The sequence below is a fragment of the Vulpes vulpes genome, chromosome 3 (assembly GCF_048418805.1).
Source record: "Vulpes vulpes isolate BD-2025 chromosome 3, VulVul3, whole genome shotgun sequence".
Classification (NCBI taxonomy): Eukaryota; Metazoa; Chordata; class Mammalia; order Carnivora; family Canidae; genus Vulpes; species Vulpes vulpes.
The window spans coordinates 23,214,028-23,238,901 of NC_132782.1; the positions used below are offsets into that span (position 1 = coordinate 23,214,028).

The window sequence follows — 24,874 nt, forward strand, 5'->3', positions numbered from 1 at the left end:
GGGCTTCATCACAGGATCCTGAGATCATGACCTGAGCTAAAATCAAGAGTTGGCTGCTCAACTGAACCACCCAGGCACACCCGCAAAATCACTGTTTTGACATATGTTATCTCTTTTGTGAAGCTTCCTTCCCCTATTGCCTCCATGGCCATTATCCACTGGCAGAAAAAAAAATTACTCCTTCAGCAAGTTAGTTGCTGATGTATCTATCCCTTTTTAAATTGTGAATTCCTCAAGAAAAAAATATCCTACTTATTCATTCTTGTGTCCCATGTTTCTAGTAGTGTCTTGCCTGTGGTAGGTCCTTAAAAATGTTGAGTAAAATCACAGAGAGGCTCATAGTTTTTCCTTGTTTGCAACACATTTAAAAACATGCAATCAATATTAGACACGTCAAAGTACAGGATCTAAAATTTTGAATCGGAAGTTTTTTCCATGGTCAAATATCTGAGGAAATACTATAATGTAATGAAGTATAAGCCACGAAACTTTCACATAAAGTAGGACACACAATTCCCATATGGACTTTACAATTTAATCCTGATGTCATAGCTCAACTCCTCAATAGTTAAATTGTAATGAACCAAACAAATTAATGATGACTTCTAGTTTTTCTTGACAATTGATTTATGCTTTTGGTTTTTCATTTTGAAGCAAGGGATTTCTGCTGAATGAGAATGGTCTACTTCATGTCATAAGAAAGAGATACACTGAGTTACATTTTAAAATACTCATTGGGTTCATAAAACAAATATGAAGGGAAGAAAGGAAACAAAAGTTAGAAACAAGAGTGATTTTTAAAAAAGACATACACCTTTAGAGTAGGAAATTTTAAATAAATCTTAGCTCAACAAATGATTATTGATCATCTATCATGTGAAATATGTTAGAGAACACAGATGAGAAAGAAGCAATTCCAGATTTGGGGAACTTATACTCTGATGTGAGAAGATATGGCAATAACCCAAGTATGTGATAAGGGCTACGGAAGAGACACACACAAAATAATCCTGAGGTTGGAGCAGTAAGATCTTACTCAAATGGGAAGATTAAAGAAGTCTTCACAAGAAGATGGCATTTGAGGTAGGTCTGCCCAAAAGAACATGGTGGGGACAGTGTTGAGGTAACTATTGGCTTCGAGAACAGCAGAAGCGTGGAAGTACAAATTGATGGGAATTTGAAAGGAAATGGGCCACAATTTCTTGAATTAAAACAACTGTCCCACATAAGAACTTAGATTAAATGATAAATGTACCAACCTGCCACAGTAAGTTTTCCAGAGGTCATATTTTCTCCGGCAAAAAATGTGTATTCTCCTTCATCATCTTTCATCATATTTAGAACTGTCAACTTATATATTTTTCCATGAGCTTCGATCTTATATTTGGAACTGGGTTTGATTTCCTTGCCCTTAAAATTCCACAAAACATCAATTCCTGAGTGGGACAGCTCAACTTCTAAGACCACGTTTTGGGTTTCTGTACAGGTAAGGTCACGAAGACCTCTGATAATTTTAATTTCTGGGGGGAAAAAAGAAGATAATCACTTGGTGACTATTACACTGGGAAAACAGAAGGCTTAAAACACCGATAAATTAAACGGAAGAATCCTTACTTTCCACAGAGAGATCACAGCTCGTTTCAACCCTGCCAACCATCAGCTTGTAAGGTCCTTCATCGGAAGCGTGGGTCCGGTTAATCACTAGACGCTGCTTAGTGCCTTTGACAATGGCTTGTACGCGATCATCAGGTTTGATTTGTTCATCATTTAAGTACCATTTAACAGAGGTCACATCAGGGACCGAGACCTTACATTCAAGCACAGCCTTGGTACCCTCAAGCACATTAACATCCTTTAGGGGTGTTATCACATCAACACCTGCAAAACCACACACACACACACACACAAATAAAAGATTTGTGAATGTGCATTTTATTTTAAATGCCTGCTTATTAAAGTTTTCCACCTCACTTAACACATAAAATACGTAAGCTGTGCTCACTGTAGACAGAGACGCGCCCACTGGTTGATAGTCCGAGGGATGGAATGGTGAAGGAGTAATTTCCAGCATCCTCCTTGGTCATGTCTTCAATAAGCAGCATGTGTGACTGTTTGTCTATCACAATGTGAACCCTGTCGCTGGGCTGCACTTCTTGGCCATCTTTCATCCAGACACCTTCCACGTTCTCTAAGGAGACCTTCACTTCAAGCTGAACGATGTCACCTTCGCAGACTTTTTGATCACTAAGTCCTTGTAGGATAGCAATGGGGCGGGCTGTGAAATATGGGGAGAAAAAAGAAGCACGTGATGATCACTTCTTTATCAATAAGCCTTAACGATATTCAGCGAAGGCCAAGAGGAACAGGGAGGCTTACGTTTCATCTTGAGTTTACAGGTTGTCTTTTTCCCATCGACAACAAAGCTATACTCCCCCTGGTCCTCTTTGGTCACATCCTTAACCGTGAGGTTCTGGCGTCCTCGGCGAGATGTAATTGTGTATTTGCCATTGGATTTCAGCTCCACGCCATTATGATACCATTTGCCTTCTATATTTTCTGGGGATATGACGCACTCTAACTCTCCTGAGAATGATTCCGGAACTTCTATGTCTTGAAGTTCTTTCACAAACTCAACCACTGCACCTGAGGCATAAGATAAAGAGAAGTTAATTTCTCTGGAGAGTGAGGCATCTAGACTCAGGGTTGAAAACATTCCTTGTAAATCTCTTAAGTCCCCCCATGCTATCAGGAATATTCTTAAATATCTAACCACTGATAGGCTGAGAAATATATTGTGAAGAAAAAGAAGCTATTTTGATTTTTTAATTATCTTTTGTTTATTTTTAAAAGATTTTGTTCATTTGAGAGCAAGAGAGAGAGAGAGAGAGAGCAGGAGAAGGGCAAAGGGAGAGATGCCAGGACCCTGGGATCATGATCTGAGCTAAAGGCAGATGCTTAACTGACTGAGCCAGCCAGGTGCCCCTAAATTATTTTTTGAAGCACAGAATTTTATTTCGATATGAACATTTAAAAAACGAGACATCAAAATAACCTTGGTTTTTAAAAACTCAAATTGTCAATATTCTTAATTACTGGTGTAAGTTCAGGAATCCTGCCATAGAGCTTATATCCGATTCCCAAATAATTCCTTTTATGAGAGGAAACCTGCAAAGCTACCTTCATCCCATACTAAGGGTGACTTTAGAACTTAAATAAATAGTGAAATTATTATTTATTACCTTCGACAATAAGTTTCGCTGTTGTTTTTACATTTTCATCTTCCACGAGGACGCAGCTGTAGTCTTCGGCGTCGGCCGTGTCAATCGTCAGTATGGAGAGGAAGTGAACCTTCCTGTCAGAGTGCATCCTGTACTTATCTCCCGCATGAACCTCCACACCATCTTTGTACCACTTCACTTTGACAAATGGCTCTGAAGTTTCACATTCAAAGGTTGCCATGGTGTCCTTTTCCTTAGCAACCACATCTTGTAATTCCTGCGTGAAAATGATTGATTGCTTGGCTACAAGGAAAGGGGGGAGAGAAAGACATCACATTAAATTAAACCCACAATTTGAATAATGGGAAAAGAAAATCAAAAGAAATACACTAATGGATATTCACGGATAAATAGAGACAGATCCGTCAAACCAAAGACATTCAAATTACCTTGGACAAGTAAGAACGCATGGCTTGAGGTTTCGCCGGCTATGTTGATGGCTTTCACCATGATGCTGGCCGAGTCCTCAGGAGTCACGTCTCTAATGACCAGTTCGCAAACGTTGTCTTCAGGCCAGAACCAGTAGATTCGGTCAGAGCGCTCGATCTTGACACCATTTTTGTACCATTCACATTCAGGATCTGGTTTCCCCACCACTCTGACCCGGAAGTGTGCATCAGATCCTTGGCCCACTGTTTGGCTTTGGATCCTTTCAAAGATTTTCGGCGCCTCCATGCTAGGACTCAGTTCAATTTTATCAGGTTTAAATGTCGGGATAGTGATCTTGCCTTCTTCCATGAGGGCTTTCTTCTCCTCTTCAGTTAATTCTTTGGTCCAGTGGAGAAGCTCATCTTTTGTCTTCCTGAGGAGCTCTTCATAGGATTCGTCCTTCTTCCGAGACTTGAGCTCCACCGCGGTGATGGCTTCATAATATCCCTCCTCGGTTCTGCGCTTGAACTTACTGCGCAGCTCTTCTGACTCTTCAGATACTTTTTCGTGGGTAATTCTTTCGGCCCTTTTCAATTTCACAACTTCCTTGGCTTCGGTGGTATCAACAGGCCTATCTACTTTTTGTACTTCAAACTGAAGTTTTCCAGGTTCGTGTACGTGGAACTCGGGCTTTGGTTCCGGGGCTCGCCTGAGAACAGACCTAAAATCTTCCCTCTGCTGGATCTCAAGTTTCACCTTATGCTCTATTACCCCTTCGGGATTTTCGGCGGTGACCTTGACTTCCCCCGTATCGTATGATTTGCAGTCCACAATGTCCAAATAATGAATGCCATCGTAGCGAACTCTGAACCTTTTGCTTTTGCGGATCAGCTGTCCATTGAGGTACCAGTTGACTTTGGGTTGAGGGTAACCTGTCACCCGGCAACGGAATCTAGCGGTCTCCCCTTCCAGTACTCTTACTGGCTCTGGGAACAAGACGATGTCTGGTTTTTGCTTCTCTTTCTGATCTGTCGTTACACCCGTCAGCGCACCTTCGTGAGCCATCCTCTCTAATTCTTCAATTCTCTGTAGGCCTTTCCTCCCCTCAGGCAACTGAGATTCTTCCACAAGACTCTTTTCATCTTTAACGATAAGTGTGGCAGATGTGTGATCCGTCCCATATTTGTTAGTAGCTCTGCAGGTAATGATACCACTGTCTCTGGAATATGCAACTCCATAATCAAGGCTGCAATACCCAAACTCATTGATCATACGGAGCCTGTTGGCTGCTTCAAGCGGCTTTCCATCGTGGAGCCATTCCACCACCATCGTTGGGTCACCAATGGGTGTTAGCCTACACTCGAAGTGGGCAGGCCCAAAGCGCTTGAGTCTCAAGGAAGTGAGTTTTTTCTTGAAAAATGGTTTCTGTTGTTTCTCTTTATCATAGAGGTCACCCTCTTCCCATTGCTCCTGACCATATCGCAGATGGAGGGGCTCCAGTTCTGGGGCTGCAATCTCCTTTGCTCTGTACGTCCCTCGCGGGATGATCAATTTTCTCTCGGGTTCAGGCTCTGCAAACTCAACCTCAACATTCACTTTGCATCTTGTGGTGTCTCGGCCAGCCTTATTAATGGCAGTTGCAGTATACCAGGCCGAATCCTGGCTGACGGTGGAATCAATTTTAAGGGCGGCTTCTCCCTTGGTGCCTTCAATTCTGCAAAAGGTGAAAAGGAAATCAATACAGAAGTAGTGACTGCTTCCTTGGCTATTGGATTTGTATAATGAGCTTAGTTTTTATTATTTTCAAGTAAACTCACCTGATTTTGGGATATTTATGAGGTACAATGATGTCACTGTTTTTCAGCCATACAATATCAGGGTTGGGATTACCCGTAGCTCTGACCTTCATTTCAAGTCGAGAACCTTCCTTTATATTGACATTTTTAAGCTTTTCTACGAACATCGGTTTTACCTGATGTTCCACAGCTGGAAGAGAAAGGTTATGATACAGAGTAAGTAGGACTGAAATACCTGTTTATGACCCAAGGGATAAGGTAGTTTCTTTTTTAAGAGCAAATACCTTCCACAGTTAAAATCACTGAAATTGAAGATTTGCCTGCCCTGTTTTGGGCAACCACAGTCCATTCCCCAGAATCACTGGGCGTTGCAGGGACAATAATCAGCGATTGGGTACCATCTTCTTTAATGACTACTTTATGGGTATAATCATTGACAATTTGCTGGCCTGTAAAAAATCAAGTAAAAAGGAAAACACATATCAAAATAATTGTTTTTAAAGTGTTGCAACACATCTACAAACTTAATTTTGCATTTAATGATCTACAAGTAAAAACTCATCATACTTACCATCATGAAACCAGAAGGTCTCTGGCATAGGTCTACCAACAACTTTTAAGTCAAATCTGGCAGTCTGCCCTTCTAAACATTTGAAAGAAGCAGGCTTTAACACAAAGACTGGCTTATACAGTCTCTCAAGTTGTGACTCATCGGTTTCCTCAAGCCTACGTCCAGGGGACATCCTTGCAGGGGACATCCGTGCAGGGGACATCCTTGCAGGGGACATCCGTGCAGGAGACATGCGTATAGGAGATCTACTCACTGAACGTGGAGAGATAGATCTGAAAAACAAAGGCAAAACAGAATATTTTCATGAGGCATAGAGAAAACACAGCAAAACAAACCTGTTTAACGTTATTTTAGAATTGACTTCATGTCCATATTGCAAGGCATTTCAAAATCATTGGGACCCAAAACAGAATATATTATTATTGCCCCCAAATCTATGTTTTTCATAGATCCTCAATTCCAGTCAGTAGTTCTTCAACCATAGCCAGGTACCCAGCCTTAAAATCTTAGAGCAATTCTTCCATAGTTTTTCCCCTCACCCCCTGCATGTAATTAGTCACCAAACCCTTTGGATTCATCTGCCAAAACATCTCAGTAAATATCAGTTGGTTAAATAAGCCAGTGAATACATTTATAGAAAAAGAAAAATATAATTTTTTAGCCTAGAGAAGGGAAAATGTAGAAATTGTATTTGAAGAAAACCCAAACCCTACTTGCACATCACAGTCAGACTGGCTTGGATTGAATTTCAAGTGTTGGCACCACCACTTATAGGGCGGGTAAACTAAGACAATTTTCATAGGCTCATAGAGACCAAATGCTCCCACTTCTAAAGTAGTAATACTAATACCTACATTGCAGACTCCCTACCGAGCAGAGAGCCTGACTCGGGGCTGGATCCCAGAACCCTGAGACCATGACCTGAGTTGAAGGCAGCCGCTAAATTGACTGAGCCACCCCGGTGCCCCAACCTATATAGTTTTTAGAGTATTAGTTACAGCACTGGCAAAATGAATAGCATGCTACACTAATGAAAATGCCTTGCTCACCTTACACAGGGGCAAGAAATAACAATACATAGCAATCATCTGTATTGCTAATGGCAAATTTCTGTGCTTTCTGAGCCTTATTATTATTATTATTATTATTATTATTATTATTTATTATCGCTGACACAATAGCAATTTGCTACCGGGATATTTGGGGTTTTAAACAATTTAAATCTTAACCCAAATTATTCTAAGTATTACCTGATTCTGCTCACTGGCTCTGGTGTGGGTATGTAAGTCGGAGCACCAAGAGGCGCAGCAGGCTCTACATACAATTTCCCTGAGCAAATTGCATTTCCTTTCATATTGCTGGCAAATGCAGTATAGATGCCTTCATCTTCTGGAAGAACAACTGGTATGCGCAGACTAGCTCTGCCATCTTGCAGGAATTCCATTTGGTATCTCTCTCCATGCTTGATGCGCTTGCCATCTTTGTACCATGCAATCTGCAAATAATATCATGTATAGTTGAAAAAAATTAGATCAAATTGTTGTTGTAACCAATCTGTATTTTATTGTAGTGTGAGGTATGACGTCTATATTTTACCTTGGGTAATGGATATCCAGACATCTTGCAATGAAAAGTGACACCCATCCCCTCAAGAATTCTATAATTCTTGATTCTTAAGTCAAATCCTGCTTCAATAGCTTCAGATTCAGAAATGTCAACTGCCATCTTTTCTTCTCCGTCTTCTTCAAGAAGTTCTTCTAAGGTAGTCTTTATTATTCTGTATTCAATTTCTTTGATAAGCCTCTCTTCAAAGGAAGAAATATGGAATTCCTATATAGTAAAAAAAAAAATGACAGTTTGTTAAAAAATATATATCCTGACTGACAGAAATAATCTTTAGGACTAACTATTAGTTTCAAAGATAAGGACTGATTATGGTTTTTGACTGGGAGAAAATTCTAGAAGGCGTTTTGGTTTTGGTTTTGGTTTTGTGTGTGTGTGTGTGTGTGTGTGTTTTCTTGGTTCTGGTTTTTAGAGAGAATTAGATGAGTCACTCTTTTGTTTTTTAATCTACATTATCATCATTTTTCCCAGTTCATGTTGGGGAATCTTGGGACAAAGATATTCACAGGTTACATTTGGAATGTTCACATCCTACAGATGAAAGGATCTGGGCAATAGTGAACTTGGTCATCCTAATATTTGTCTTTTTCTACATATATGAATCCCTGTTTCTAAAGCCACATTGTGCAACATTTCATGAAGATTAAGGAAACTCAACAGCATTGAACCTGGACACACTAATTGTAGTCTAACCTTGACCCCATCCCTGGAAAATGAAAATATTAAACAAAAAGAGGGGCATTGTGGGAGGTAAGTATAATTTATGAACTCAATTACTTGGTCATTCTTCTACTCACCTGTTCTTCTACAAAAGTTCTGACCATTACAGTATCTTTGGCCATTTTTTTCCTAATTAAGGCCTGTTCCTTTTCATACTCTTTTTCATAATCAGAGTATAAAAATCCAGGTGCCATTTCTCCAACTTTGGGTTCTTGCACAAATGCAGTCATTTGTGTCTGGTAAAGCATTTCTTGCTGGGACTTCATCAGTGACTCATATTCAGCTAGGAGTTAGGAACACAAGTTAGTTTTTTTTTTTAAGTTTTTATTTAAATTCCAGTTAGTTAATATACAGTGTAATAGGAGTTTCAGGCGCGCAGTACAGTGATTCAACACTTCCATACATCACCTGGTGCTCATCACAAGTGGATCCCTTAATTCCCATCACCTATTTCACCCATCCTCCTGCCCACTTCCCTTCTGGTAGCTTTCTGTTTGTTCTCTATAGTTAAGAGTCTGTTTTTTAGTTTGCAAGCTCGCTCTCTCTCTCTCTCTCTCTCTGTCTCTCCCCCAACCATTTTGCTCGTTTGTCTTAAGAACATGAGTTAATTTTAATGTTCTTATGAATAAGTGTTCATGCTGCTTCATTCAGGCAAACCCAACACTAGGGAAAATTGATAACCAAAAGCTGGATTTTCCACATGCACTTATTAAAGTGCTCAACCTACATTAGGTTGAATTTCAAAACCAAATTTTCATTAACAAGTCAAAGTAGCACTACTATTGTATTAATAAAAAAAACACCCTTTATTAGCAGTCAGTTCTTTAGGATCTATCCTGGTAGTCTTCCTAATTTGCTGTGTGGTTTTTGGCAACTCATTTATCTTCCTGGGTCTTGAGTGTTCTATCTGCTAAATGAGGAGAATATCCTAACTTTCTCAAGCGGGTCTTGTGCAGATCAAATGAGACAGAACATGGGATGTCCGCTGTAAATGTGAACAATTAAGCAAAATTAAATGTGACCCACAGATATATTTTGTTTGGCCTGAATGCCATTATACTTTTGTCATATTACCTTGAATACCGACCAATCTTGATTTCCAGGTTTTCTTTTTCTTTTTAAGATTTTATTTATTTGAGAGAGAGTGAGCACATGAGAGAGAGCACAAATGAGCAGGGAGAAGGAGAAGCAGACTCCCCTGCTGAGCAGGGAGCCTGACATGGGGCTCGATCTTAGGACCCTGGGGTCATGACCTGAGCCAAAGGCAGACACTTAACTGACTGAGCCACCCAGGGGCCCGTCTTTGTGTGTGTGTGTGTTTTAAAAGATTTACTTATTTATTTCAAAGAGAGAGAGAGAGAGAGAGAGAGAGAGAGAGAGCCTGCATGCACGAGCAGGGGAGGGGCACAAGGAAAGGGAAAGAACTTCAGGCAGACCCCTCGCTGAGCATAGGGCCTGATGCAGGGCTTGATCTCACAATCCTGAGATTGTAACCTGAGCTAAAATCAAGAGTCGGATCCTCAAACGACTGAGCCAGGTTTCCTTTAAAAATATCAGAAACTCTAGAAACGTTGAGCCTGGCATGTGTGTGCCTGGCAACAACACAGTGGAGGTAGGGAGCTACTAGACCCTTCATAGTTTCCAGTTTGCCACTGTCTTCATTGCACTCACTAACACTATCTGCCTGGATCTCGAAGGCCACTGGGTTTGGAATCCCTGCGTCTTCAAAACATGCCTGCGCCAGAGAGAAACTAAGGGCTAGAATCTTGAAGTTTAGCACCAGTATGGCTTTTGAGGCCATGTGGTCTAAAACATTTCCTTTACAGTGAAGGCCAAAAGGGGGCAGCGACGTGAGACAGAGCCAGGATCAGAACGCGGATATTTTAACAGGCCTTTTGACAAACACACATCACTGCCACTTCTCCATATTTCCATTCCTATCAGGCCCACAGAAACTACTCAGGGCTGCATTTACCTTCTTCAAGCAGGGAGGCAGATGCAGAAGTCTCGCCATGCTTATTACGAATAACAATAGTATATTCTCCAGCATCATCGGCAAAAGTCATCGAAATCACCAGTCTGCACTCCCCAGTTTGCTTGTTGTAACTCACTTTGTATCTAGAAATGAACATACATAAAATTCAGTCACAAATAACGCTGTGTGAATAACCCTCATGTCGATCTGTGGTATGAAATTCAATGATCTTAAATATGTGACTAAGCTCCATATAGAAAATAAGATTGCTGATAATTGAGGAAAATGCACATGAGTCCGTGCAATGAAACAACTTAAAATTTTCATTGTAAATAAGGTTCATATATTCTTTGAAATAAAAAAAAATGAATATAATACTACTAGAATCAGCCATATGGGAAGGGCTTTGGTGCTTAATGTTAGCAAATGATGAGGTCAGTTAAACACTTAGATATTCCTCTTTGTTCATTATTTTGCTCCCATGTGAAGATCAAATGAATAATCAAAATAATAAATTCCTTTAAACATTTCAATAGTAAGCCTCTGGTATGCTATATTTTTTTTCTTACTAAGAACAGCTACAGTTTTTGATTTGTTATTAAGTTGCAGAAAATTCAAAGCTAAATTTTACATCCAATTATAGCAAATTTATTAGCATAGATGTTCATACATAACTCACTTCCTTCTTCACTACAGGACTCTTATTCTTTTATCTTTTAGTGACTTAATTATTATACATTTTTATTGAACGCTGTCTTGGGTACTTTCTAGAACACATGTGCGTAAACATCCACATTTTCTCTATTTCACCAGCACTATACACGAATCAAACTAGAATCCAGAAAACAGTATATCTTTATCTATTTTTGGCACATAGCTTTGTTTCTCAGTAAGACTTTGTGCAAAAATGTAAAAATCCCTCAAAATATCCTCTGAAGTTTCCATAATGAGGGCGCTTGCATTGGGGGTTGGGGGTTAAGCCTATTTCTCTGTAGGCTTCATATACATATCATACAAATCACAAAGAACTGCCAGTCGGCCGTCAAAATACCTGTATCCCGTGGTTAGAGGGACACCAGATTTTTTCCAGTAGACGTGGGGCTTTGGATTGCCTCCAACTTGACATTCAAACACAATGCTCCCACCTTCCACCAGTTTCTGGACCACTGGTTTTGTAATAAAGAAAGGAGCGGCAGGTTCTCCGGGCTCTGCCTGTTCCTCTGTGATGCTAGTATCCGTCATTACCACATCTCTTGACTCTACAAAGCTGGAAAAAGAATTCCCTTCATATTAGCTTCTGGGGTTGCAATCTGCCAACGGGACAGGGGGAAAAAAAAATTCAAAACTGTACTAGAACAAAAGCCAAAGACTGTTTTACCGTTTCTCTTCGGTGGTCAATTTCTCAGTCACGGTTGTTTCCTTTTCAAATTCTTCTGATGCTAGAAGAACAAACAAGTTTCTCATCTAAGTCAGGCATTTAGTCCATTTTGTTAGTGACCTCTGCTTAGCACGATAGTTAAGTTGGCCCCCTAGTCTCCCCGCACTTCCCAAAGGGGCCACCGTTACAAGGTGCGCAGAAACCGTCCTGTGCTAGGAAGTGTCAGCTGAGAGCGATGGCACGTACGCAAGGGCAGTTGGGAGTGTGGCCACCAACCTTGCACAGCTAGATAGCAGGATGTGCTGACGGTCCCAGCCTCGTTCACAGCACTGCAGGTAAATCGTCCACTGTCTTCCGCGAAGGCTTCGCGAATCATAAGACGAGCAATTCCACTTTGGAAGGTTATCTGGAAATCAATGGAACTTTCTATTTGGTAGTCTTCTCTGTACCATGTCACTTTTGGGGATGGGTATCCAGAGATGTGGCACTCCAAGGTGACGGATTCACCTTCTATAACAGTCACATTTTTTAAGCCCTGAAGAGAGAAGAAAAAGGAAATACAGATAAAGTGTGGATAGCCATTAATCATCTCTATGGGTTTTGAGAAGCAGAGGGGTTTGAACTTGCACATTCTTATGGCCATGAAATATCCTTTTAAAGGTCAAGACTCTAGAAATATTAGTAAAGGGACTCCTTGGAAATTGAATATTCCTAAGTCGAAATAAATGTCAAAGGCTTCCAAGTTCCTAAGGCAGAACCGTATTAACACCACGTGATGGGGCAACTTTGTACCTATTGTCACATAGTTAAACCCTAACAGAACTTGAAGGCTCAGAAGCAAGTGTTGCCACTTCAACAAAGCTTTCCCTTGGGGCAGCCCGGGTGGCTCAGCGATTTAGCGCCGCCTCCAGCCCAGGGCGTGATTCTGGAGACCCGGGATCGAGTCCCATGTCGGGCTTCCTGCATGGAGCCTGCTTCTCTCTCTGCCTGTGACTCTGCCTCCCTCTCTCTCTCTCTCTCTCTCTGTGTCTCTCATGAATGAATAAATGAATGAATAAATGAATAAATGAATAAAATACAAAAGCTTTCCCTGTTATTCCCAAGTAGAAGTGCTCTATCCTTCCCCTGCTGAGGTCCTTATCACCTTCCATATAATGCTTATCGCCTTCTATCTGAATGCTTTTCTCTGATGCTAAGGCTAAGCTATCAAAGAGGGTTAGATTGGTCGTTAGAGCTCCATCACTCTCCCAATAAGGCCTTAAACGTCATCGAAACTCCTTAAGTCTATTGACGGTCGCCACACACAATTCCCCTTTTCTCGCCAGTTAGTGCATTGTCCTACCACTAGCATTTGTGAACCCACTGAGGCCATTCGAGACACTGATCCTTGCGTGCATTAAAGCTATGTGACCAGACAGGCGGCACCTTCGTTACTCACCGAGACCAAGGTTGGTGGAGTAACCGGGATTTCAACAGGCGCGGGTACTCTCGCCGTTTCTGTTACCTGCAGGGTTTACAGAGGACGTTACAAAATGCCCGTGGAGCGAGGGGCAATCCCATGAACTCGTAGCACATGCAACATTACAAAAGTAATTCGAGGAAAAAGAGCTCTGATCCACGCCAGACTCAAAAGAATGAAGTCTGAACGTGGTAAAGGAGAGAGGCAGGAGGCCCGGCCGAGCACGTCTGTGGCAGAAAGCGGCCGTGGCCGGGCCCCACTGGACAGCAGCAATGCATCAAGGGGCAACGGGGGGCAAGGGGCCATCCGGTGACTGACCTTGGCTTCGTGCTCGCGGCGTACTGTGAAGCGCTCTTCATGGACTGCGGCACCAGTGATGCTCACCCCTACCTCCTTTTTCACTTCAATGCCAGCCTGGCTCTTGTAAGTGTCCGGCGTGTCGGCGAAGGGGAACTGCGGGGACGGGGTGGCTTCTGCTCTCACTCGAGCCTCAGCAGGCTTCACCGTAGGTGCCTTCACCGACTTGGTGATCTTCTGAGCAGAAGATGTTGCTGACAACTCTTTCTGTAACGTGGCGATAGCACTACCGGCTATCGATGCCTAGATGGAAACGAGGCAGTCTGGGTCATGCCTCAGAAGCGCCCCCACCGTCATTCGCTCCGTGGTGGGTCTGAGTCTGTTTCTAGATGGTCTGTCCTCCTAGGCCCTCACTACCACTCTCAGGGTTAGGGAAGAGTCTGTTAGAGACAAACCACTCACAAAGTTCGCGGTCATTCCCACCAGTTTGCAAAAAAACTTTTTTTTTTTTTTTTGCAAAATGCATTTGAAAATGCCTGTCTTCAAGAGTTGTAGTTAGAGCTCCTTATTTTATGCCCTTATCAGAAAGGGATGCAGGGTCTTCTAAAGCTCAGTCATGACGTTTCACTTAACCATCCGAAAAATAACTACTGTGGGAATTTCAAAATCAAGAAATTATGAAAACATTTGGGAAATTCCTAAGAACTACTTAAAAATAGCATGGTAAAGTTTCAGCCTCAAATCTGTGTGGAAGGTAAAAATGGAGACATTCAGAAAAAGATTTTGAAGACTTTCCCACTCTTTTTATTCTGCCATTGTCTATGGTTATTATTATTTTTTTGTCTATGGTTATTTGATTTCAATAGTAATTTGGGACTATTCCAAATATAGGTATTAAATGTACTTTTCACTTCTTTGAAGGCACAGAGGATTTGCATTTTTTGTCTTAGATGTGTATAAGAAGGACAGCGTCCAATCTGAAGGGTTATTATGTGCTGTCAACTTGCTAACGTTTAATGTATTAACTTGCCCCTGACCACAGAGCTAATAAGAGGCAGAGCTAGGACACTCACCCAGCCTGTGTGACTCCACCATCCAACCCAACTACCACATTTACTATCTCTCCATCTTGTTGTACTGAGTATATCATTATATGATTTTTCCATGTCTGACTTTAGTCACAGCCTGAAAAGTCTCACAGCAGAAGGAAAACTAAACCGTGCAATACACCATCTCTTTACAAAATGTGAAACACAGAGAAAGCTGTATGGATCTGTGTCTTCTCAGAGGTGTACGACAACCACTAGCCTGCTGGGCAAATTTCGGAAGCCAGACTCCTGGGGCTTCAGAGTCCACCCTGAATGCGAACAGACATCACCAGAGAGAGGCCCACGCTGGCCCTACACTGAAGACACTGTGTACACCACACATTAGGTACTTATTTTCTTCGAGCCAGATGTCTCTTTGTCAGGCTCTTTAACTGCTTACCTCATATCCATGTTCTGTCTTAGGGACGGAAATTTTTGAAACAGTAAAGTGAGGGCTTGCTGTGCGGGGGCGTTTATCCACATGGACTAATCTTTCAGTTGTTATATCTGTAGTTTTCTTGATCTGCAATGAAAAGAGACTCAGTGATGCCACTGTTCACTGGATGACCGCCAACAGCTAAGCTTGTTTTCCCCATGGATAGGGTGAAAATCCAGCGGGTACAGACCCACCTGTGATGAAATGTGCATTCCCATTTGATCAGTAGTTGTGATATGAGTTTCAGAAGGAGCCTGGATCACTCTAGGCTTGACTGCTTTAGGGACAACGTGGGGTTCTGAGGCTGGACGCTGGGGATGCTCAGCTACCTTCGTGGCAGAAATGTGCTCCTTGTAGCCATACTCCAAAGTGGTCTGCTGAGCGTATGATTCTCTAGGAGGCCCGGGCTCCCTGGGCTCTCTGACACGGGCCTGGTCTACTGCAGCAACAACTGTTGCTACAGCTTCTGCCTTTTTCCCAACGTCCACCTGGAGATAAGGTTTCCAGAATTAACACACAGCAATGTCAAAGTCAAGCTAAGACATCTCCTCCGCGGATAGTCACCGAGAGCAAATGCCTAAAGGTGTCGTAGGCAGATGGCACCCGTGTTATATGGCTCTGTTAATGTCTCCAGAAATGTGGCTCACAAGACGCATTTAGGAACTTAATATTTCATTGATGATTATAATGTAATGGACAGCTAGTTAGATAGCCTCTCTATATACCTGCTTAATTAGACTAGACATTAAATCACACACACACACCACATGGGACAACACAGTACATACATAAAATAGGAAGGAGATTTTGAGTTTTTCTAGGATTTTGTCAAGGCAGTTAATTAGCACTTGGGAAATCAGAACCCTGGGGCTGGTTATCTTCATTGATTATTTTTATTATCCTGTCAATCACTTAGTCTAGTGTTGCTGCAATGACAGCAATGATAAAAAATATACTCAAAACCATCCTAGACCTATCCAGAAAAATCAGCTGCTAGAGTTGTACAGTTACATGCAAATCTGAGATAATGTGGAAGCTCATGAAATCATAGTGAGCATATTAATTTTATGATTATCTAGGGATAAGAATTTTTAATCTATTAGAAAGTATCTTTCTTACAAAACATGAATGAAGAGATTCTGATTAAAATGAAAGTGTTAATCATATTTGGAGTCAAGAGAACAACCTTCCACAGCGAAGTTCAATTTACTTTCGTTATTACTGGGAGGTAAAGCAAAGAAAAAAGCAGAAATGTTGTTTTCTCATTTCCATGAATCTGATTAACATAAATGAAAACACAGTCTGCAAAGGTGTTTCTCTTTTAAAGAAAGCAAACTAGCTGATGTGGCTTACAAATTATGAGTCTATGCAAGACTTGGAAATAGCACATCCTACAAAATCACATCACCATGTCCATCAGTGCTCTTTAAAAGTAATGCTGGAATATTTTATTAATGTCCAGTTTTCTCTTCTGCTGCTGTGAATGGAACCTAGATCATATCTGAAATGCCTTTCAAGGATGCTACCTATATATCTGTTAAAATTGTCCTCTGAATCATTTAAGATACGAATGAGGGTTTTTTTCTGAGATGAAATTGGGCTTCAACTCAGTGCTTCCTTCCAGTAAGCCACGAACAATCTAATCTTCCTTGAGGGATTGCAAATGCCGATTTCACTTTACCATTGCATCTTAGAAGAAACCGTAAAATATACATGAGGCTTAGTTAAGTTTGTTCATCTGTTTTTCTTTTTTAAAAACATATAAGAGGCTATTAGTTGATTTGAATTTTACAGATATTTTAAAATGTTACCCATCTTTACAGATAACACAAATATATATGTTTAATGTATACTATATGTATTTAATGTAGACCAAAGATTCAAATGAGATGTAACGTAAATGCAATCATTCAACAAGCCAAATAATATCAATTAAGTATACATAGACTTTTAATATATATGTAAAGGCTGATATACCATTCTCTCTCTTTCTATATATATACATATATGTGCATATATATTAATATATATTACTTTGCTTGTAGAATGATTGCATGACATTATATCTCATTTGAATCTTTCAACCAGCCTGTGAGTTAAGCAGGTTGAGCTTTAAGTTTTATTTACCTTAACAATGAGAAAACCTAGGCCCACAGAAATTAGTTGCCAACTAAAATGTACAAATATACAAATCTTGTTCTTAATTTAGAACTTATGTAAAAAAAAGTATTTTAATTATGGGTAGAATATTTCAAACTGAAGAAGCATCTATGTATTTTTTCCTGAATTAATACATATCAAGTTCCTATCCATATGCTATTTGGTGGACAGCCACAGGTACGTCCTCTTGGCTGGTACCATTTATTTTTTTATTTCTTAGTGGACTCACATCTCTCATAGTTTTAGAACCTGGATCAGCAGGAAGAAGAATTGGAGAAGGAGAACCCAATTCAGACCAGTTAAATGCTGAGAATTAATTTAGGAGATACAAACGAGAGGGTTATTTAATCTGGCTTTTCATGACTAGAAACACTAACAGTTGCACTGGAGGAGTTGGATGGGGTCTCATGGCTAATGCTTGTTGACTACTTCTGCAATTACATGGAACTCTAGAGCACAGATTCATGCTGGATGAAAAGTTATGGGTGCTGATGATGAAATGGGATGAAGCCATGCTTTTCACCTTCACGGCATCAGTTTTCATCTCCTCATGAGAAAGATGGATCTGTTCCTGCTTAATAGCAAGTTCTTCTCTAGTCCTGGGCAGTATGGCTAGGTCAGTAGATTTTGCGGTGGTAACTACTACTTTGGGTGCAGATATTTTCTCAGCTTCCATTCTTAGCTAATTTTTAACAACAAAAATAAGACAGTCAAACTGATGTGATTCAGAACACACAGCAACCATTTAAATATAATCACTGATGAAGTATGGTACATATTGGAATTTCTGTCACCAATGAGATTTCAGAAAGGCTGATGTGCCATTCAATATCAGACTTGTGTAAAGGCTTAGAAAGTTGATCTTAAATCCTGCCTTAGGAAAAAAAACCCAAAGATGCGGAGGTAGAAAACAACACTAAGAGAAATACAGACAGGACTCAGCCACGGCGCTAAAGAAATTTAGTTGCTAATTTCCAAATACTCTATTGACAGTAAGGAATAAAATTAGGTTAATAGCTTATTTGGGGTAAATAACAGAGTCACAGTAAGTTGGTTAAACCATGGAGATTTCATAACTATAAACAGACGCTACAAATAAACTTTTTCATGGCTTATGTATATCCTGGTTGGGTGGTTCCTTCTCTAGATTTTAATACTGCACCTTGTTTAGCTGTAGCAGAAGTTATTATGGCGGACACTGTAATTTTCTCATTCAGTTTTTATAGAATGAACAAAAGATAAACTTTCACTTGAAAAGAATTATGAGTAATTTCCTGAAATAAGTCCACACTTTGTGATGTAAGATATTAAATTTATGACCCCTCAAAGCATACATCATTGTGACAGTAAGATTCATCATTTACTTTTACTTTTTTTCTTGAGTCTTTATGGAATATCTTAAAAAATCAGCCTGCATGCAATTTCAATCATCAACTCCCAGAGAACTTCTAGATGTTAATAATTTTTTTACAAAAGGAAAATAGTGAAGAAATCAGTGGGGAGAGGCACATGTAGTAATATTAACAATAATACTTGGTGTTTTAGTTTCTAGTCATTTAATGATCTAAAAAAGAAATGAGGTTAATAGTGTCTCATACATAAGAAATTCTGAGATTGGGATTAATGTATTATACAAGAGGGGACTGCACACTTGGAATAGCGAGCATCACCTTTCCATGAGTAACTTGAATTTGTTCTTGTCTAGTAGCCATTCCTTCTCTAGTTCTCAATATTGTTTCTTGTTCTTGGGCTTTAGCAGTAGCAACTGCTATTGTAGACAAGGCAGTTTTCTCAGCTTCCTTTCTCATCTGATTATTACAGTAAAATCAAAGTTGAAGTTGCACAGGGCTTTACACACATGGTATAACCCCTCCCACCCTCCTAGTATGGATGCAGGATGAAGTTATTCCGGGTTAACAACACAAAAGAAGTTACTTGGCACTGTCAGCATATACCGAGTGGGAATTACAAAACTTAGAAAGGTTAACTAAAAAAAAAAAAAAAAAAAAAAGGGAAGGAAAGAAAAAAAAAAAACTTCAGATGATTCCATGTATTACTTTTTAAAAATCAGGCTAACAATGCTCATCTTCATGCAAAGAATAATGGTGGGATAAAATGAATCACAAATGTTACAGATGGATGAAAATCAAATGTGGAGATAAAATTAATGGTAAGCAGTCACACATTCACCATTTTCGTTTTAGTCTGGGATTCAAAAAGGAAAATACAGACTAATAATTCATAGCACATCATAGTTAATGGTTTACTCGAAATTAGTTTAAAGATGAACTTTCGAAAAAAAAAGATGAACTTTCGCATCTCAAATATGTGTATTCACCTTTTCCTGAGTTATTTGAACTTGCTCTCTTTTGGTAGTGATGCCTTCTCTAGTTCTTGATACTAAATCTTGTTCTTTGACTTTGGGAGTGGCAACTATGACTTTAGGGACCACTGTTTTCCTAGTTTCTTTCATCATCTGGTCATATGATAAAAAGAAAGGTGAGAAAATGGTCATTAAACTTCATACAGCCTCCAATAAAAGAAACTTAAGTCAAAACTGAGAAAAGAAGCAAATTTCTTTCTGTTCATGGACACTTTAATCACACTTAAACATATCATATGAGTTGCTTTGATCGTCTGTACTGTTTCATTGTTAACAGTATCAGAATCAGTGCAGTCTAAGAGAAAAATGTGGAATCAGCAACATAAGAATAAAGGATGCACTTCTCTTTCTCACATTATTATTATAATCCATGGGAAATTCCAGCACAGCCATAATCAACACATACTTTTGCATTTTATCAATTGACTCGACAACTGGAGTCTACTGCAACAGGAAGGTATTAAAGTGAAGTATGACACCACGTTAGTAACAATCCAAAGGAAGTTTGAAAGTTAGGAATGAAAAGTGGCAGTGAAAGCTGGAGAGGTGGCAAAGGGTTCGTGAGAGATTTTGAGGGAGTTTTCTATTTGAGTTATAAAAAGAAGAGGTGAAAAAGTGATGAGTGAGACCCATGATGAACGTGTAGGCAGCCTGCAAATGACACGATGAAGAGTGAATTGCACAGCAGCAGGAAATCATCACCTTTTCCTGAGTTACGTGCATTTGATCATGTGTGGCAATTTCTTCTTGAGCTCCCAGCATTGTTTCTAGTTTTGTGGGCTCTGCAGTGGCAGCTACCACCACGGACGCAGCAGCTATCACAGCTTTCTGTATTATCTGATTTTCAGAGTAAAATAAAGGTTTGAGATTCAAAAGGCACAAAAGAAATGGCAAGATACCCTTGCAACATTCCGAAGAATGCAATGTTTAGTGGTCAGTGAGAAAGTAGCACGCTTCTATTTCATGGGCCAACGCTTCATGTTTAAAACATAGACTTAGGTTTTCCTGAGGAATAGGCTTCATTCCTGTCCACCTGCTCCTTAGTCAGTTGTCCTAGAAACTGAAAAATCTCATCTTTGAGACACGTTGATATATGAGGACACCCGGGGAGTGGCCACTGGCTGGCAAATGGCTGGAAAACTCTAGTCGGGCTGAACTTGCCGGTAGCTGGCATTGCCACGGCCACAGGGTTTCTATGCCCTTATCAGGCCAAGTAGGGTACGCGGACATTCAAGGTCTCTCACTCACTCTAAGGAGAAGGGAATTCATTCACTAGCCCGTGGCCAGCCTTCACAGAGTGCACAGTGTTCTCAGCTAGACCTTTTAATAAAGTACCTCCAGGATCAGCAGAGAACAGCAGGTCAAGATAGGTAAGTGCAGGCACCCTCCCGAACAAGAAAGAGTTAGAAAATAGATGCCTCTCTCCTGACACTTCAAGACTGGGTGTCACACATGGAAGACAAGGGGATTTTGGTGACACCGAGATTGGTCGCATGTGGCTCTACAGCACAAAAGCAGCAAACACTTCTAGGTCACTGTTTGTCAATAAGGAATTAGGACATTTTCTTGAAGAAGTACTGGTGTTTCCTATAATGTCCAGCATTTCCTCACTTTCCCATGATATCTGCTTGGAGTGTTCACGGCTGGTGTGTGTCTGTGTGTGTGCATTTGTCTTACAACCTAAATGACTGAGGGCTCAGCCTATGCATTAAAAAACTGCACTGGGGGAAATATCTTATCTGCCCAATTGAATGGGCTGATACCTATCTTTCAATTAAATATGCTCTAGAAACATCATAGATGTGCCCCCAAAGCATTCCGATACACAATCTCCCCAAAACTGATCAACTGAGTGAAAAATTGTGCAATGAACACAGACTTTCCACCATGAAAGAGTTTCAGAGGAACAACAAAACAGAAACAACAGATAGACACAAAAGTCTCCTGCACGTAAAGGTTCTGGTAACAGGGTACACACAGCTGGCTAGAGGGTGTTATGTGTCAACGAACTACAGCATATTTACAAAATTGGACTTACTGTTTCTTGAGTTACTTGTTTTTGTTCTTGTTTTGTAGTAATTTGTCCAGAAACTCTAGTTTCTTGCTCTTTGGCTTTAGCTGCAGAAATTATTACTTTTGGTACAAATGCTTTTTCAGTTTCTTTTCTTATCTGAAATCAATAATAAAAACAAACTCTTATTGTCTCCTGATCTCTAGTGGAAGTGACATAATGTTTATTAAATATAACCAAGTTGGAATTTGAAGAAAGAAATAAAATCTTTTTTTTTTTTCTGGCAATATCACTAAATAAATCATCTCATTTTCCTTAATAGGACCATGCTCTTTCTCTGTCTAAACCATAATTCAGGGATCCCTGGGTGGCGCAGCAGTTTAGCGCCTGCCTTTGGCCCAGGGCACGATCCTGGAGACCCGGGATCGAATCCCACATCAGGCTCCCGGTGCATGGAGCCTGCTTCTCCCTCTGCCTATGTCTCTGCCCGCCCTCACCGCCCCCCCCTCTCTCTCTCTGTGTGTGTATGTGTGTGTGTGTGTGTGTGACTATCATAAATAAATAAAAATTTAAAAAAAAACGTAATTCATGCAGCTCAGGGAAAAAAAAAGTTGGGTTCAACCCTATTTAATTGAACTGGAGTATTGCCATCTTCTTTGGAAAGACTTCCAATTTTCATAAATGGATAGATGGGCAACACTATTCTACGCCACTCGTGTCATCTAAAGGTGATCTTAGAGAATAGGATATTAGAATGGAAGGCCTTAGAAGTAATTTGTCTGACCCCTTACTTTTATGTAAGAGAAATCAAGTATGGCCAATTTACAATCTGCATTTATATGATATTTTTGCTTCGGAAATTTTCCTAATGATGATGGCTTGGAATATCAAGACTTACTTTACTAAAATTGAGACATTATGAGGAGGAAAGTTTTGTACCCATCCCAGGCAAAATGTTTCCCAAATCCTTAACTCTTTGAAGGAGGCTGTTTGGATCTGGATGCCTAAGGTGTATGTGTAGGGGGAGGAATGGAGCGGGGAGCAGTTTTCCCCCATTCGCCTCTTTCCCATTCTCAGACGTCATCTCTGACATTAAGGATCTCGGGCTTTAAAAAAAGACTTGAAAGTTCATCTTCTCAAACCACCCAGCTGATTGGCTCCACTGGCCAAAAGCCTTACCAACTGGCCTTATCTAATTTGTCCCTGAATGCCTCCAATCATGACTGTCTTCTTCACTCTTTGGGGGGTCATGTGACCTACAAAACCCACTGCTGTCCATTCCACTTCTATATTCAGAGGTTCTCCAAAGGGGTCAGGGAGCCATTGTCACGTAATCTTCAAAGCTGTGCGTGCCCACTGTCCTCCTCTGTTCCTCCTCTACAGCTACTTTTCCTGGTTTTACCTCACTTGGGGTCACATATTTAGTTAGCGCACCTTCACAGCAACAGAGATGAAACCCGCTGTTTGTGTTCAGAGAGGTCCCCCTTTGTCTACACAAGCAAAGCACTTGGGGACTCTAAGGGACCTTGGAATCTGGTACCCAAGAATGAATACACAGATCCAAGGGGATTTTAATAGTGTGATAATAGTGTGATTTTGCCCCAGAAACAAAACCCTTCATGGTAAACATGGATTACATGTGCTCACACCGGGAAACAACAGCAGTAATTTCACGTCAAAACCTATTTTCACCTGTTCATGAGTTACGTGCACCTGCTCTTGTTTTGTTGTAATTACTTCTCTGGTTCTGGATTTTAATTCTTGTTCCTTGGTTTTGTCGGCGGCCACTACTACTTTAGTTACAGCCGTCTTCTTCTCTGCCTCTTTTTTAATCTAAAATTTCAGAGGGGAAAGGAAGGAAATCGTTTCATGCACCTTATATAAAAGTTCCAATAATAAATCAGGATGAAGACATAAATGTCACACGAGAGAGGATCAGGAGGAAAGCCGGAGTGATTCTAAACTATATATAAAAAAAAAAATCTTTTCAAAAATGAGGTGGGAAATTATCTTGGATTTATAACACTCCTCAGCCATGAATCAAGTGTCACATTTGTTTTGAGGAAAGTAAAAGCAAAGGTCTTTGGGGGAAGCTTGGAGAAAGGTAATGTCTGCCCTGCAATCACGGGCCCCACCGACACCCCCGGCTCTCGGAGCAGCTGAGCGCTGGACTGAGCTGGAACCACGAGGAATGCACGTGCAATCTCTTGCACAGCCGACTCTCCTGGCCGCCCTTTGCGCACACACCCCGCCCCGACCCAGGACCACTGTGACACACACACACCCACACCCACACCCACCCCAGGACCACTGTGGTACTTGAACTCCTCCTCTGACCTCCTGTGGCTACTTTCCCAAGCTTAACTCTTGCCTGCCGACCTGTCTGACCCAGACGGGACCCTCGGGTCCTCCGGATCTCCCACCGCCTTGGGACCTCGGAAGGCCTCAGAAGCCTGGGCCCCGCGGTGCGCACCTGTTCCTGAGCAGGTTGGACGTGCACAGCAGTCGTGGTTGTCCTCTGGGCAGCCTGCTCTACAGCGCTGGTGACCGGTTCTCGCACTCTGGCCATGTCCACAGCAGCAACGACGGTCGCGACAGCTGCGCTTTTGTCAGTTTCTTGTCTCACCTGGATTGGAGAGGCCGAGTCCTCACCCGCCGCCCGGCCGCCTGGGGACAGCGCGGCCTCGGCCACCGCAAAAGCCTTCCCCCGGGCAGGAGGGCCTCGCGGGCGGGACCAAGATCTGACCCCCGGTTCGCGCAGCACCCACCCCGCGCTGCACAGACGCCGCGGCACCCACCGCGCAGCACCCAGGACCCAGCAGGCCCCACCCCGTGGCACCCACCCCGCGGCCCGACCCCGCAGCACTGAGGACCCCGCGGCACCCACCTCGCAGCACCCAGGACCCCGTAGCCCCCACCCCGTGGCACCCACCGCGCTGCACAGATGCTGCGGCCCCGACCCCACAGCACCCAGGACCCCACAGCACCCACCTCGCTGCACAGACGCCGCGGCACCCACCTCGCAGCACCCAGGACCCCGTAGCTCCCACCTCGCTGCACAGACGCTGCCGCACCCACCTCGCAGCACCCAGGACCCAGCAGGCCCCACCCTGTGGCACCCACCCCGCGGCCCGACCGCGCAGCACTGAGGACCCCGCAGCACCCACCCCGCGGCACCCACCGTGCTGCACAGACGCCGCAGCACCCACCTCGCAGCACCCAGGACCCCGCAGCCCCCACCCCACTGCACGGACTCCGCAGCACCCATCCCGTAGCCCCCACCCCACAGCAACCCAGGACCCCGCAGCCCCCACCCCACAGCCCCCAGGA

At 41.9% G+C, this 24,874-nt stretch overlaps 1 protein-coding gene across 1 annotated transcript in view; it reads right to left on the minus strand.

Annotated features, from left to right (window-relative positions):
* TTN (titin) overlaps window positions 1-24,874 on the minus strand; it is a 274,354-nt gene that overhangs the window by 235,870 nt on the left and 13,610 nt on the right. Inside the window, exons 8-34 of the mRNA XM_072752064.1 lie at window positions 24,018-24,170; window positions 23,237-23,377; window positions 21,572-21,703; window positions 20,236-20,370; window positions 19,489-19,626; window positions 18,821-18,958; window positions 17,674-17,832; window positions 15,185-15,478; window positions 14,955-15,077; window positions 13,488-13,769; window positions 13,149-13,214; window positions 11,987-12,245; window positions 11,711-11,771; window positions 11,384-11,599; window positions 10,333-10,475; window positions 8,435-8,640; window positions 7,611-7,844; window positions 7,265-7,509; window positions 6,015-6,286; window positions 5,728-5,892; window positions 5,465-5,633; window positions 3,668-5,361; window positions 3,240-3,521; window positions 2,377-2,643; window positions 2,003-2,275; window positions 1,615-1,878; window positions 1,260-1,520 (exon numbers count right to left, since the gene is read on the minus strand). Coding sequence (XP_072608165.1) covers window positions 1,260-1,520; window positions 1,615-1,878; window positions 2,003-2,275; window positions 2,377-2,643; window positions 3,240-3,521; window positions 3,668-5,361; window positions 5,465-5,633; window positions 5,728-5,892; window positions 6,015-6,286; window positions 7,265-7,509; window positions 7,611-7,844; window positions 8,435-8,640; window positions 10,333-10,475; window positions 11,384-11,599; window positions 11,711-11,771; window positions 11,987-12,245; window positions 13,149-13,214; window positions 13,488-13,769; window positions 14,955-15,077; window positions 15,185-15,478; window positions 17,674-17,832; window positions 18,821-18,958; window positions 19,489-19,626; window positions 20,236-20,370; window positions 21,572-21,703; window positions 23,237-23,377; window positions 24,018-24,170 — 6,772 coding nt within the window. The remainder of the gene's footprint in view (window positions 1-1,259; window positions 1,521-1,614; window positions 1,879-2,002; window positions 2,276-2,376; window positions 2,644-3,239; window positions 3,522-3,667; window positions 5,362-5,464; window positions 5,634-5,727; window positions 5,893-6,014; window positions 6,287-7,264; window positions 7,510-7,610; window positions 7,845-8,434; window positions 8,641-10,332; window positions 10,476-11,383; window positions 11,600-11,710; window positions 11,772-11,986; window positions 12,246-13,148; window positions 13,215-13,487; window positions 13,770-14,954; window positions 15,078-15,184; window positions 15,479-17,673; window positions 17,833-18,820; window positions 18,959-19,488; window positions 19,627-20,235; window positions 20,371-21,571; window positions 21,704-23,236; window positions 23,378-24,017; window positions 24,171-24,874) is intronic.